General features: G+C 41.3%; 1 protein-coding gene across 1 annotated transcript in view; it reads right to left on the bottom strand.

Moving 5' to 3' along the window:
• LOC115094680 (connector enhancer of kinase suppressor of ras 2-like) overlaps positions 1-15,169 on the bottom strand; it is a 334,885-nt gene that overhangs the window by 27,546 nt on the left and 292,170 nt on the right. The window contains exon 5 of the mRNA XM_029607932.1: positions 12,582-12,630. Within this exon, the coding sequence (XP_029463792.1) occupies positions 12,582-12,630 (49 nt within the window). The remainder of the gene's footprint in view (positions 1-12,581; positions 12,631-15,169) is intronic.

The following is a 15,169-nucleotide window of genomic DNA, read 5'->3' as shown; positions in this document are numbered from 1 at the left end:
CTGAACTTGAATGGAACTCCAAAGGGCTTGCAATTGTTGAACAGACAATTGAGCTGCTGGTGAAGGAATGGATATTGGCAATGGTAACGGAGGCTTGAGTTGATTACCGTACACGATGTGGAATGGTGACTTCCCCATGACTGAGTGCTATGGTTATTATATGAAAATTCAGCCTACGGTAATAACGTTACCCAGTTGTCTTGCCTATCAGTAGCAAAGGCACAAAGGAATGTCTTTAGCGAGCGTTTCATACGTTCCGTCTGGCCATTACTTTGGGGATGAAAAGCTGTGGAGAAACTGAAGAATATGATTGATCAGATACACAATATTAGGAAGGAAAAATACCCAGACGCCTCTGCTGTACTGTGGCCTGTCAGAGGTGAATGAACTCTGAGTGTCTTTCTGAGCATGACTTGCAGAATATCCCTGAAGTAGAACTACTGGCATCAACAGGAAGAGGCCTATTCAATGGTAACATTTACTTCATAATACACTGAAGCTGGATTTGCATGAAACCAGGATACAAGCTTTTGTCTTACAAATGCCTATCTCAACGGACAGAAACCAGTTGAAAAGAAGATCCTTTGAGGTTACAGTTTTAATTAAATCCTGGTGCCAAGAAACGGAATTCAGGCCTAACTCCTATTGAAGCCACAGACTTGCGATTTGTTTACACAACAAAGAAGAACAACAGGATACTAGAAGGAATACAGTGCATCAAAGCCAGGGTGGTAAAGGAACTTTTATGGTGAAAGGGTGGTTTCAGGGAAGACAAGTAAATAATATGATTTTTACAAATGAATGAAGGGTGGCCTCACAAGCATTTTCTATGCATACTAGGTTATCATGACAACAGCATCATGTGTTTGTGGGCGGTTACACCTTTCTGGAAGTTTCGGCAATACTGTATGTTTTAATTATAAAAGAAGGTTCTCTTCCTGTATTGGATGAGATGCTAGTTATTACAGATAGAGGGCATATCGCATCTCACAGGAACACTTGTCTTTTAAGAAGCCAAATAAATTAAATTTAAAAACCTCTTGCTGATTTGAAGTGTTCTTGTTGCCCTGGCTTTGAGTCCAGAAATTATTGACATTTTGGCACCCCAGATGGGACTTTAATAGCTGTTGTTATTATAATTATTAATTATTAATAAGCTGTAGTGTTATGTTTGGTGGACAAACCTGACACTAGGTTCTTGAATGGTTAATTTGGCTTTCCGTTCAAAGATAGTGAGTTGCCCACATGACTGGAGGTTATCCCGGAGTATTATGAGTTCAGAGCAGCTGTGGAATGAAGTTGGATCCATTTTGTGAGTATGTAACGAGAAAAAAAAAAAAAAAGGAAAAAATTGTGTAAGTATCAATGTTTTTATTTTATTTGTTGTACAGTGTATATAGATTGTGTGTTACATCGGGTTTAGAATACTTTTTGCAAAATGTTCTTTAATATATGTTAGGGAGACAGGACATGAGTTGATGATTTGATTAAAATCCAGATTAAGTTATGCTCTCTTCAGAATGAACGGTTGAAAAAACAGAGGTTTCGGTAGCAACAGGGGTCTTTTGTCCTCAGACCGCATTGTTTCTGGCTAGGTAGTGGTTTCAAGTTACACCTGGGAGAGTACGGGAGAGATTTTTTCACTGCAGTACAGTTGCTTCGAAAGGAAGAAGAGGGAATCAGTTAAGTTTGAAAGTTATTATTAGTATGATAAAGAGTTTTTCGTTAGTGGATTTTTACCAAAGGCTGGTTGTTTGTTGTGTGTACAGGAAGATGCTAACGGCTTTAATCTTTTACAGCAGGTTACATGTGGTTAATTTCTTTCTTTTCCTTCTTTGATTAGCTTTAACAAGGAAGCCTATTTCTTGTCTGTGTGCATCTATTTATATAAGTCAAGATTTTGTGTAAAATGTTTCCTTGTACAAAAGTTTAGTGATTGTAGTTGAACTTAAATCTGGACATTTGTGAACTGCTGGCAGTGTGGTATATAGGGACATTTGAATTAATTGCTGCAGTTCATTAAATAGAGAAAGGAATCTTTCAGTTCTATGCTGTTTTTCTTTTCCCCTCCCTTGCTTGTTACACTGTATCTTATGTTTACAGTAAACATAGAAACATAGCAATGCTGGCAGAAGGAGAACGAGTGGCTCGTCGGTTTGTCCAGCTAGTTTTAATACATATTTTCTTACCAGGAATGTAGAGATGCTCATATTGGCATCTACGTTTTTAGAATTGTGTTAGTAATGAGGGTTTATTGTGAAGAGATCTTAGTACAATGTGCGGTATTTAGAAAGCATGAAACTGTGTTTTATTTAAAGCCATTCATAATCAGCTTTGATTAATCATTGGAAAGGGCTGTTTTTTCTTTGGTCAGGTGCATAGGCAGAGAGATAGAAAGGGAAATAATCTATAGATATACCAAAAGAGAGCGATGCCATTTTAATGAAATGATCTGTTTAAGTGCTTTATCACTTCACTAACCTATTCATTGAGTGTAACAGTTGTTTGGCGGGAGAGGAGGTGAACCCCCCCTTAGGAATGTGTTTGAGACGAAAGAAAAAAAAACAAACCTGGGAGTGAGTCACTTTTAAAATGGATTTTACAGTTCTGCTGAGGTAAGAGGTTTGAGTATGTTACAGGACGGGGTGCAAAGGTGATAGAAGAGGGATTAATGAATTGATCTGTTTAATGTGAAAACAGAAATTTGTGTTGAAAGTATGGGGAAAGTGAATATTAGGGATGAGAGATGACGTAATGTTAAAGAGGGAAGAGATTTATTTTGATGTTGATGCAGGGAGATAAGAATGAATATGCAGACGGCTGTGTGGTGAGACATTTAGAATGTTTTGGTAGAAGTAGAGAAATAAAAATGTGGGTCAGTTGCATTTAAATCTTTTATCATGGGTTTGCTTTTAAACAATTGTGTGCAGATATGAGCTATTTCAAATTAAACACAGGACAGAAACAAACAGAAGGCACTAATATGTATGACCTTTATGTGGCAGTAAGGATGATAGATATTTCTCAGTTTTGATTATACCTCATTAGATGCTAACTGTTAGAAGAAAGGGAATGAATTAGGTGGTTTATTTTGATGGGAGTTCAGGTATTGAATGTAAGATTGTGAGACGGTGAACAGCAGAGAGTTAAGCAGCAATGCCTATTATCTATTTATGTGCCAGTAAGAAAAACTTTTGGTTAATGCATAGTAGTATGTGCCATCCTTTTATTTTGCAGACTTCCAGACTCCTAGCTGATATGTCTGTGCTTTTGGAAATGATTCGTATTTTTATTTAGGGTATTTACAGGATTTGGTAGTAAGGACTTTGTGGAACATATGCACCTTGGATGGAAATAAAATGACTTCTAATTAAGTGCAAAGTTGTCTGTTTTAAGTTTCTCTTTTAGAAAGCGAGGTAGGAGTTTACAAGCATAGAAAAAAAAAAAAGGATTTTAGATTTGTAAAAGGAAGTAGCTCTTATCACAGGGGACAGCGCCTCCTAGAGGTGAACTAACATAGAAAGGAAAGTAGCTTTATGACTGCTTTTTTCTGAATTAAGGTATAACAGCAGTTTGACTTTTAAGGAACCTGTAATGTTATTTTTTTTAACTTTATTTTTAATCATGATATTAACTGTCATATATTAGATTTCTTTTCAGGGTACCAAAGCACAAAGCACATCTGTCTCTGTTCTATGGGAGATGAAGATCAGTTTTTTCCAGTTTGATTCCTTTTCAATTTTTGAATAGATCTATTTTAATTTTCATCCTGAGTTTTTGTTTTCTTTTGTGGATCGATCCAATTCTTTTATATTTTTAAAGTACTTTTTCTTTTTGAGCTCAAAAGTTTGTCATATTGTCTGTTCTATGTTACATGTGTAAAATGAGGAATGAATGAATGAATGTATTATGTAGTCAGTTCTGTGACATATATGTTTTAATGTAACGTCTGAGTATTTATGTTTGTGGTCTGGACCATTGCATGATGTTTTGAAATAATGTGGGGATTATTTGGCAAATTAAATATAGGGAGTACGTGACATAATAGTGTTTTCTTACTACTTAATCGGATTTGTGTACTTTTATTTAGGTTTGACTTCAAACATATGCACCTAATCTAAGGAGTTAAGAGATTCTACTCTGCCATCACTGAATCCTACTAAAAGAACTATATACGCACTGAATGCAGAAATTATTCTTGGTCACAGACGTTCTTACATATTATATGGACTGCAAGGCTTACAATTTATACCTGATTTTTGCTTTTTTCTTTGTTCTGTGGGAATGACTTTATGCGGAATTTAGGTTCTTTCATTCTCTGTCAGCACTTAGGTGTTCAAGTTAATGATATTATTTGAAGTGATGCTGTTTTTATTAGTTTGTATGTTCCAAGTTAAGTAGTATTTTCCAGTCTTAGACTTTATAATACTTATATGCTGAATCAGCTAAATGCATATGTATTAGGTTTTTCTATCTTTATCTATGGAAGCTGCTTCGATCACATAGAGGGTGCTGTGTCTCAGTGTGATTTCAATATGATAATTTAGGGTTCAAGAGGGAGGTTTCGTTATATTCCTCTTCCACACCAGCCTAAGTTATAAGCTATTCCTATTCTTTTGTTTTGCAGCTTGCACTTAGGGTAATCACTTTGCTGATCTTTAATATTTCAATATTCTATTTTTTTATTCTAATGTCTTTGCTGAACCCATCTTTGAATATCTTTGTGTTATGACACTATTTACTAGATTTTACCTAATGACTGTTTCACTCTCTTTCACAAAGATTTCTTACTAGTGTAGCCTGTGATGCTTATTATGAGATTGTTCTCCTTGAAAGAAATACATACCTTACATATGAGGAGCTCTGTCATGGGGATCTGCAGTATACTCATCGTTTATTGTTCTTTTTTTCTTATCTTGGCCCTTTTACTAGAAACCCTATCTGTGACTTAAAATATTCTGTTTATAAGCTAGTTTGTTCCCATTTAGGATTCCAAAGGGGAAGATATAATTTTCCTTATTTCTGTCTTTTATTTGTATTACATTCTTTCCTTTCCCTGTGTGAACACTCACATTGATGGTTTATCAATTCTGCAAAGTACATTATTTTGTTTTAGTTCACATAATATGCTAAAGACTTTCTCATAGTGTCAGCTTTTACTTATTTTTATGATTATTCCCAATTACACTTAGACTTACCATCATTTAAGAAGGGTATTAGCCCCACTTCTCTAGAAGTACCTGAAGACGAAGTAGTATTATTAGCCACCATCTACCTTAATAACTAATACCCCTCGACTGACATTGGTTTAGAAACCTTGCCATCCACAGTTGTATTATCTCTTGGACATATGACTGCCACAAGTGAATTAGGACTGTTCATACAGTGAGGGCTTTCACTGCTACAGGTTGTTGTCATAATACTGGATAGCACTATAAATACCCTATAGAATTAGTATGATGTTTCGGATTTTTGCTATGCCTTTGCCTATCATGCATATGCCTTTGTATTTGATCTTCCATCACTGCAGCATATGACTAGAATATGTCTTATGCTTTGCAACACTTTTATAATTCATCCCACATCATGTATGCACAACACAGTATGAGTTCTTCTATTGATTTTTGGTTTTCTTCTATTCTATTGGTTTCTTTTACTTTTCTGATAATGTGCAATCCCTGTTTGCCATTTTAATGAATATTATCCTGGGTAGTTGTTCATAATAAGAGTACTCCTTGAAAAGATTTGCCCAGGATACCTAGTATTATATGAGAAACATAGTACTTTCATACTGGTCTCTCTGTGTACTTATCTTTATATGTTATACCACTAGTATGTAATTACTTGACTCTGAAAGATAACATATGTGATTATGCTATTATGAAGTAGGGCCTTTTTTATAATGCAGGTATTTGTATAGCTCCATTATAGAGCTAATAGCTACCTAGTGAAAATTAGTTTGGATGTTATTGTTTGAGTAACTAGTGAATGCTTGTGGGAGTATCCTTCATATTAATTATGAATCTAGAGGGACACACACCTATGCACTACACCTGATAAATACCAAGGTTAGGGGTTAGGACACACTTTAAGTTCCTTTGTTATGGCTCATCATCGAAGACTGGTTGATGGAATACCTGTCCATTAACGGTATTCCAAGAGGGACATGAAGAATATGATTGATCAGATACACAATATTAGGAAGGAAAAATACCCAGACGCCTCTGCTGTACTGTGGCCTGTCAGAGGTGAATGAACTCTGAGTGTCTTTCTGAGCATGACTTGCAGAATATCCCTGAAGTAGAACTACTGGCATCAACAGGAAGAGGCCTATTCAATGGTAACATTTACTTCATAATACACTGAAGCTGGATTTGCATGAAACCAGGATACAAGCTTTTGTCTTACAAATGCCTATCTCAACGGACAGAAACCAGTTGAAAAGAAGATCCTTTGAGGTTACAGTTTTAATTAAATCCTGGTGCCAAGAAACAGAATTCAGGCCTAACTCCTATTGAAGCCACAGACTTGCGATTTGTTTACACAACAAAGAAGAACAACAGGATACTAGAAGGAATACAGTGCATCAAAGCCAGGGTGGTAAAGGAACTTTTATGGTGAAAGGGTGGTTTCAGGGAAGACAAGTAAATAATATGATTTTTACAAATGAATGAAGGGTGGCCTCACAAGCATTTTCTATGCATACTAGGTTATCATGACAACAGCATCATGTGTTTGTGGGTGGTTACACCTTTCTGGAAGTTTCGGCAATACTGTATGTTTTAATTATAAAAGAAGGTTCTCTTCCTGTATTGGATGAGATCTAGTTATTACAGATAGAGGGCATATCGTATCTCACAGGAACACTTGTCTTTTAAGAAGCCAAATAAATTAAATTTAAAAACCTCTTGCTGATTTGAAGTGTTCTTGTTGCCCTGGCTTTGAGTCCAGAAATTATTGACAAAACTAAGTTGTACCCCAAACGTTTTGCACAATGCCCTCCAGTATCGGGCTGTGTACTGAGGTCCTCGATCCGATATGATGTCTTGTGGGAGTCCATGAATTCGAAAGATGTGCTGAGTGAATAGTTGTGCCAGCTCTAATGCAGATGGCAACTTGGGAAGTGGAACAAAATGAGCCATCTTGGAAAAACGGTCCATAGTGACCCAAATGACCGTCTTTCCCTTGGATGAAGGAAAATCCACTACAAAGTCCGTGGCTATGTGAGTCCAAGGTTCAGTAGGTACAGGCAATGGTTGCAATAACCCTCAAGGTTGACCTAGTTGAGGTTTTTGCCTGGCGCAGGTGGGACACGAACTCACATAAGTTCGTACGTCTTGTCTCATGTTTGGCCACCAGTAATAGTGGTTCAACAAGTCCAATGTCCTGTCTCGGCCACCGTGGCCACCAGACAGGGAATCGTGAGCCCATATTAAGACCCTTCTTCGGAGATGCTTTGGAACTACTGTCCTCCCCAGTGGACTTATGGTCACGGCAGCTAAGTTAATCTTGGCGGGATCCAAGATGTATTGGGGATGCTCTTCCTCCTCCTCTAGCTCCGTAGTTTGAGACAAGGCATCCGCACAGATATTTTTGAATGCTGGATGGTAGCGCAGTGTAAAATGAAAATGATTAAAGAAAAGAGACCACCGGGCTTGTCTAGGGTTCAGCTGTTGTGCTTGACACAGGAACTCCAGGTTCTTATGATCGGTGTAGACGGTGATAGGGTGAGTTGCTCCCTCCAGCCATTGCCTCCACTCCACAAAGGCCAACTTAATTGCCAAGAGTTCCTTATCTCCTATACTGTAATTACTCTCGGCCGGCGAGAACTTCTTGGAAAAATAGGAGCATGGGAGCAGTTTGCCTGTGTCAGAGTGTTGACTGAGTATTGCTCCTACCGCGTTGCTGGAGGCGTCCACTTCCACAATGAAAGGGTGTCGTGGGTCTGGATGGTACAAACAAGTGTCCAGCAAAAAGGCTCGTTTTAAATCCTCAAAAGCACGACAAGCTGCTTCAGGCCATTCCTTAGCATCCGCTCCCTTTTGAGTCAGCACGGTAAGGGGTGCTACTCTAAGAGAATAATGAGGGATAAACTGTCTGTAGAAGTTTGTGAATCCGAGGAAACGCTGTAGGGCTTTCACCCCCACTGGACGAGGCCAGTTTGTGATGGCTAAGACCTTCTCTGGAGCCATGTGAAAACCAGTAGACGAAACGATATACCCCAAAAAGGGCAGCGACTCACATTCGAACATACATTTCTCCAATTTCGCATACAGCTGATTCTCTTTCAAAACTTGTAATACTCGCTTAACATGTTGGCGATGGGACTCCAGATCCTGCGAATAAATCAAGACGTCATCCAGATACACTATGACGTAAGAGTGCAGCATCTCACGCATCACCTCATTAATGAGATTTTGGAAGACTGCCGGAGCATTACATAGGCCAAACTCATAATGCCCGTCTCTTGTGTTGAAGGCAGTCTTCCATTCGTCTCCGGGACGGATGCGAACTAGGTTGTACACTCCTCGCAGATCGAGTTTGGTAAAGATCTTGGCCCCTTGTAATCTGTCCAGAAGTTCAGGAATCAGTGGAAGAGGATACCGATCCCGCTTGGTGATGGCATTTAAGCTTCTGTAGTCAATACATGGCCTGAGCATGCCATCCTTTTTCCCCAGGAAGAAAAACCCCGCTCTGGCTGGCGACCGAGAGGGTTGGATAAATCCTTTGGTGAGATTCTCAGAGATATACTCAGACATTGTGCATGTCTCTGGCAGAGATAAGGGGTACACCCTTCCACGTGGCGGTGTGGTGCCTGGTAGTAAGTCGAAATCTTCGCTTTCTTTTTTAAGAACACCTCTGCAAATTCCATGTAGGGTGTAGGAGACAAAACGGAAGTACTTAGTATGGGCACGACAGGAGGACTCGGAACTTTGAGATAGCTGGAGAAGCAAAAGGGGATCCACTGAGCTATTTGTAAGGAGTCCCAATGAATTATGTGAGAATGTTGCTGCAACCACGTTAATCCCAGTACCACCGGATGAACAGCCTTTTCCAAAATCAAGAAAGATATTTCCTCAGAATGCAGTGCTCCGGTCTGGAGAGTAAGAGGAGCCGTGGAGTCAGAAATACTTCCTGGGAGAACTGTACCCCAGATAGAACCGTGGGTAGCCGAAGCTGCAGCACCAGATCAGACAAGATGAAGTTCCCACCCGCTCCGGAATCAATAAAGGCAAGGGTATTAAAAGACCCTCCAGTGTATTCTAGAGTCACTGGTACGGTACATTGAGGAGCAGAATTAACACAGCCTAGGAGTAGCTCCCCAGAACTGCTTAGGCTTTGGCGTTTTCCGGACGCTCCTTGCACTGGGCTAAGAAGTGGCCCTTGCTGCCACAGTATAGACTCAAGCCCAATGCCCGGCGCCTTCGCCTCTCCTCCGCAGTCAATGGCGTACGACCCAACTGCATTGACTCCTCAGCCAATGGTTCAGGATGCGACGTCCCTTGACCTGGGGATGTCGTCATAGGTCTAGAAAAGACAGGTGCCAAAGGTATGGGATGTTGTGGCGGTAGTGTCTCCTTTGCTCGTTGCTGGAGGTGACGGTCAATCCGGCCAGCTAAATCGATTACCTCATTGAGGTTGTCAGGAATGTCTCTGTTCTTGATGCGGCTTGACAAGCCTTCCAGAAAATCTCCCCGCAGACTGTCATCACACCAGCCTACCTCCATAGCAAGAGTGAGAAACTCGATAGCGTAGTCTGCCAGGGACCGGGATCCCTGTCTTAGCCATAATAGCTCTGATGTAGCAGTAGGCAGGCGTGTGGATTCATCGAAGGCTTGCTTGAAATTGAGAACAAACTGCTGTGAGTTATTCAACAGTGGATCCTGACGCTCCCACATCGGTGAAGCCCAACTCAATGCTTTCCCCTCTAGTAATGAAATAATATAGGCTATGTTCACGGAATCCGAAGGAAATTGACCAGGAATAAGCGAGAACCTTATATAACACTGGTTCAAGAATCCCCGGCAGCCCTTGGCATTGCCCGAGTAGCGAGAGGGGGCAGGAAGCTGAGTGGGAACAGTTATGCTTACTGTGGGAACCGGAGGTTGCACCGGCGGTGGTTCTTGTGGGGTGGCGTCCAGCCGGTTTGCCAATCATTCGATGGTGGCAGCCAGAACGTCGAGGCAGTGTTGCTGCTGCTGCAACCATTGGGCCATTCCAGGAATGGCTTGCAGTCCGGAGATGTCCGCTGGATCCATAGCCTTGCAAACTGTTGCTGGCTGAACGGTGGACCCATGGGCCGGCCTGGCGGAGGGTGACGGATGGATAAGAGAACTCCGCGTCAATGGAACAGGCCGGGAGCTGCACCACGATGGAAGAGGAGTCTTCACCCTGGAAGCCCGAGATCTCCCCGGGAGGAGCCCGTGAAGATCCGGACCTCTGGGACTTAGGCGATAGCAGCGAGACTGTGGGACCGAAGGAATCTTCACCCTGGAAGCCCGAGATCCCCCTGGGAGGAGCCCGTGAGGACCCGGATCGCTGAGACTTAGGTGACGTCAGCGAGACAAGGAGTGGAGACTGACCAGAAGTCGAGGCAGGCGGCAGACACAGAGAATCAGAAGCAGAGCCGAAGTCAGGAACCAAGGAAACAGGCCGAGAGGAAGCTGGAACCGGAGAGAAATCAGGAACAGCAGAATCAGGAACAGGATCAGCAGGACCGGGATCAGGAACAGCAGGACCAGGAACAGGAATGCAGCAACTAGTGACTCCTGAGAGTTAACCTCGTTGCAAGGCAAGGAAGCTAGTCAGATGCCGGGTTTAAATCCCCGCCAGTGTCTGACGTCACTCCCGAGGGCGGGCCCGTGGTTTCCCGCCACTGGCCCTTTAAAACCTCCCTCATCGCGTGCGCGTGCCTAGGAGGGGAGGAGTCAAGAGACGGAGCTCGGCGGCATCTCCCTCATGGGGACACCGCCACAGAGCGGCCTGTTTAGGCCTGAGAATCGCCAGCATTTGCCGGAGGGAGCCCGCGGAGAAGAGAGGTAGGAACCCAGTCACGAACCTTGCGACCGGGGCTGCAACATAAATATTTAATCCAACACTCAGCCTCATGTTTTCCCACTATGCTTTTTAATAATCTAAACAGAATTACTGAGGCCATTGCCCAACCATTCAACCTCTTAGGTCCCTGTGAACTTATTGGCCAGTACCCAGTGATCACAACCTGTAGGCACAGGCCTGGTTGGTTTCTGGAGTATCCCAGCCTGCTGGTATCAATCTGACTACTCCACGACCTACTTTATCACTAGGTTGTGCTTCCATTCTCTGCCCTTTTGTGTCAATCTAATCACCTCTCCCCTTAGGTTGTTTGTAACAATTCACCTCCCTTCTCTGTTCCTACCACTGTCATAAAATATGACAGCAGAAAAAGGCCATATGCCCCATCTATTCTGCCCATCCATCCAATTTATGTAGCCCTTACAATTCCAATCATTCTCTCAGAGATCCCCTGTATGTATCCCATGCGTTCTTGAATTCAGATACCGTTTTGTCTCCTCCAACTCCACTGGGAGGTTGTTCTATGCATCCACTCTATAAAGAAATATTTCCTAAGATTACTTCTGAGTCTACCCCCTTCCACCCTCATCCCATAACCCCTCATTCTAGAGCCTCCTGTGCATGGAAACCTTTGAGTTATTAAAATATCTCTATCATATCTCCCCTATCTTGCCTTTCCTCTAGGGCAGTGGTTCCCAAACCTGTCTTGGAGGACCCCCCAGCCAGTCAGGTTTTCAGGGTATCCATAATGAATATGAATGAGATACACTTTTATCTTCTGTGCTTATCCTATTTTTTTTTATTCTGTTACAGTTTTTGTCTCCATCTTCCATGGGATTCCATGCCATGTAGCCACCATCCTTCCTATGAAGGAATATTTTCTGATGTTGCTCCAGTGTCTGCTCCTTGGGAGCCTCATACTATGAGGTCTTGTTCTAGAGCTTCTTTCTTTTAAAAATGGTTTGCTTCTTATGCCTGATTTATATCTTTGAGATATTTGAATGCTTCTATCAGATCCTCCTATCTCTCCTTAACTCTATAGTATACATACTTAATTCCTTTAGTCTCATACCATATGGCTTGTGATGCAATCCATGCACCATTTTTGTATCTAATATATGCACACATATTTCAAATCTAATTGAAGTGCCTTATTGCAGATGTAAGGAGTGCAGAGAGAGGCATTAATTAAGTCTGGTTGCACTAGTGTTTTTTTAATTATGCCACAAAATCTATCCAAAATAGACTATAAGTCTAGTTATCTTCAGAAAGAAAAATTATCAAGTGTATGTGGCCAATACAAACAAGAGATTTATTTCAGTATTTTTTAAATTTTGCTGCTCCCCTTGTTATGTTACAATAAAGCCTCAGGATTAATAAATAAAATTATAATTTAATAGAAATGTCATGTTGCAGTTTTGCATTGCATATTGAAAACTTAACATACATATGGTAAATATGCATACAGCTGAAAAGCTTAATAAATCAATTTATTTAGAAACATTCATATCTCATTGTTTTTTTACCTTTCGTTCTTTTTTTGTTTTTTACCCTCAGGGAAGCGTAGTGGAAAGACTAAACAGAAACAAGGGGAAAAAAAGAAAAAAGTCATTATATTTTGTCTAGTACAGTACTGAGTGATCAAGATCATTACAGTATATTTTCATATTTGTAAAATTTTCTTATGTGCTCATGTGTTGCATACTTTTACTGGTTGAGAGGTTTTTACATTCAATTTTTCAGAGAAATCATGGGTTATTATGACCCAAAGCAAAATTATATTTTCTAAAGCATTTTAGAAACAAATGAGATTTCTGATAACAGTCTCTCAGTGGCACCATGTTCTGGAACAAAAAAAGTGGAACACACATGTCTGAAAAGGACACAAAAGATCAAATGTTCAAGATTGAGTTGTGTGTCTGAATGGGAATTTAGAATAGTTGTGCACATGAAAAACTGGGTAGATTTTCAATCAGCATTAGACATCTAAAACTCCCTCTGGAAATTAGATTGGATATCTAAATGGGATGCATAATTAGATGGTGAAGGGACTGACGTTAAGGCTAATGCATCATTAACGTCATTAAATATGTTTTATCGTGTTTAACCTTTGTTAATACTGCATTAGCCTTAACATACTTGTGCATTAGTTTACATTAATGTTAGCATGGAGTTAATGCGATAAAAATATTATTGACCTATGTTACATTCAAATGTATGCAAAACAGCTCATCACTATTTAAATGGGTTACATTTAAGCAACATGGTTTATGTTAACCCACCAGCTACTGCAAGAATTTAATACATCTCAGGAAAGTGTAGTTAATATTTTTGTGTTGGCCATGCACCAGCACAAGGCTCCACAGACCAATCCTCTTCCCCCCCATTCCACATCCAGAGGCAAAATCAAGGCCACCAGGGCCAACAGATTTCCCCCTCCACCATTAACCCAGGGATTCTTGCCTCTCCAATGGAAGGCCTGGACTGTATCTTGGGAGGATAGATGGGTGGGAAGATTATCACATTAAGGCCCCTGTGGGCCAATTAGGAGTGTGGGGCTAATCACAGCCCACATTGAGCCTTGCAATAGTTACTAGTGGTAATACATCAGTGTTAGCTCTCACAAAACACTAGGTTTAATGCCCATTTGTACATCAGGTGTTCATTGCAGTGTTTTGTGGGAAATACATGCTAACCTCCCCTGATCTAACTATTCCCACAGCTAAAGTTAATCATGCAATGGAAGCCATAGAGATACATTTAGCCACATTTGTGAAGGAAAATGTTCAGTCAAGCCATTTTAGCCAGGTAAGTGTCTGGTACAGTGAGCTGAGGAAAATTTAGTATTAAACAATTTTTTATTTAAGAGATTGAAGGCATAAACATACAACGAATCGGTCTGTAAGGGCTGGACACTTAACCCCGTCCAGACAAAAAACCCACAGATCATAGTAAGCCATTGAAACTTCCCTTTCCCCCCTCCAACCCCCCTCCCCCCTCCCCCCCCCTGTTGTCAACCAAGTGAAGGCAGTGAAACCATCAGTCAATGCAGTGAAGCAGGGATCCGAATCATCCCCATTAGAGAACGCCAGCGAAATTAACAGGAGACAGTTCAGTCATTAAGTATTAAGCTACGGAAACGGTGCGGTAAAGCTTGCAAGTAGGAATCCCAAATCAGCAGAAACTTCTTGCGCAGTTTAGGGGACGCCCTGGAGCTCAAGTCGTCCATTCGCAACATGTGATGAAGATGATTGCGCCAAGTCCAAAAGGAAGGGCCTTCAGAGGATCTCTACTGCAGCAAAATCACTTTCTTTCCTACTAAGCATGCTTTCAAAAGGAGTAAATGGGGTCCCCTCGCAATCGGCAAGTGTGGACAAAAGCCAAAAAGGAAAAGCAAGAGAGTAATTGGAAGAGATATCTCCAAAAGTGTCATAAGGTACGTGGCTATACGGCCTCAAAACCTTCGTATAGGAGGACAGGACCAAAAAACATGTGATAGGGGTTCCCGTAGATCGATGACATTTGCCGCATAAGGCTGATGCAGAAAGGCCAGAACGACAAGCCATCTGTGGGGATATATACGCCCTATACAAAAACTTAAATTGCATCTCTCGATTCTACATATTTACCGTGAGAAGGGACACCCATCGAAAGCATGCCCTGAAGACAGGTATAATAACTTCAAACACCCCGTCTTTGTTCCATCGGTCAACCAGAACAGCAAAGGGCTCTCGCCGAACAAGGCCCTTAAGATACTTATGGTAGTGTGAAAGCGATGGTGCCCTTTGGTGTTCAAATCGAAATATCTTGTCTAAGGAAAGAAAAACAGTGGAAGAGCGCGTCTCCACAGGCAGGGACTGGATGTAGTGCTGAATTTGTAAGAAACAAAACATCTGCCCGGGCTGCAGCTGATATTGCGCTCGCAACTCCGAAAAAGGCAGAAGTTGCCCCTCATTATTAAGAATATGGCCCAAGTGTGTAATACCTTTATCCTTCCACTGGCGAAAGCCCACCATCTTGGGAGCCCGGGCTAAAATCTGCATTGCCTTGTATAGGCAATAGGTAGGCACACTTTCGAGGTATCTTCAATAGCTTGGTCACAGCTCGCCAGGCC

Source organism: Rhinatrema bivittatum, chromosome 6 (assembly GCF_901001135.1).
Source record: "Rhinatrema bivittatum chromosome 6, aRhiBiv1.1, whole genome shotgun sequence".
Lineage (NCBI taxonomy): Eukaryota > Metazoa > Chordata > Amphibia > Gymnophiona > Rhinatrematidae > Rhinatrema > Rhinatrema bivittatum.
Note: the sequence above shows the minus strand (reverse complement) of the source record. Positions and strands in the feature narration are given on the sequence as shown.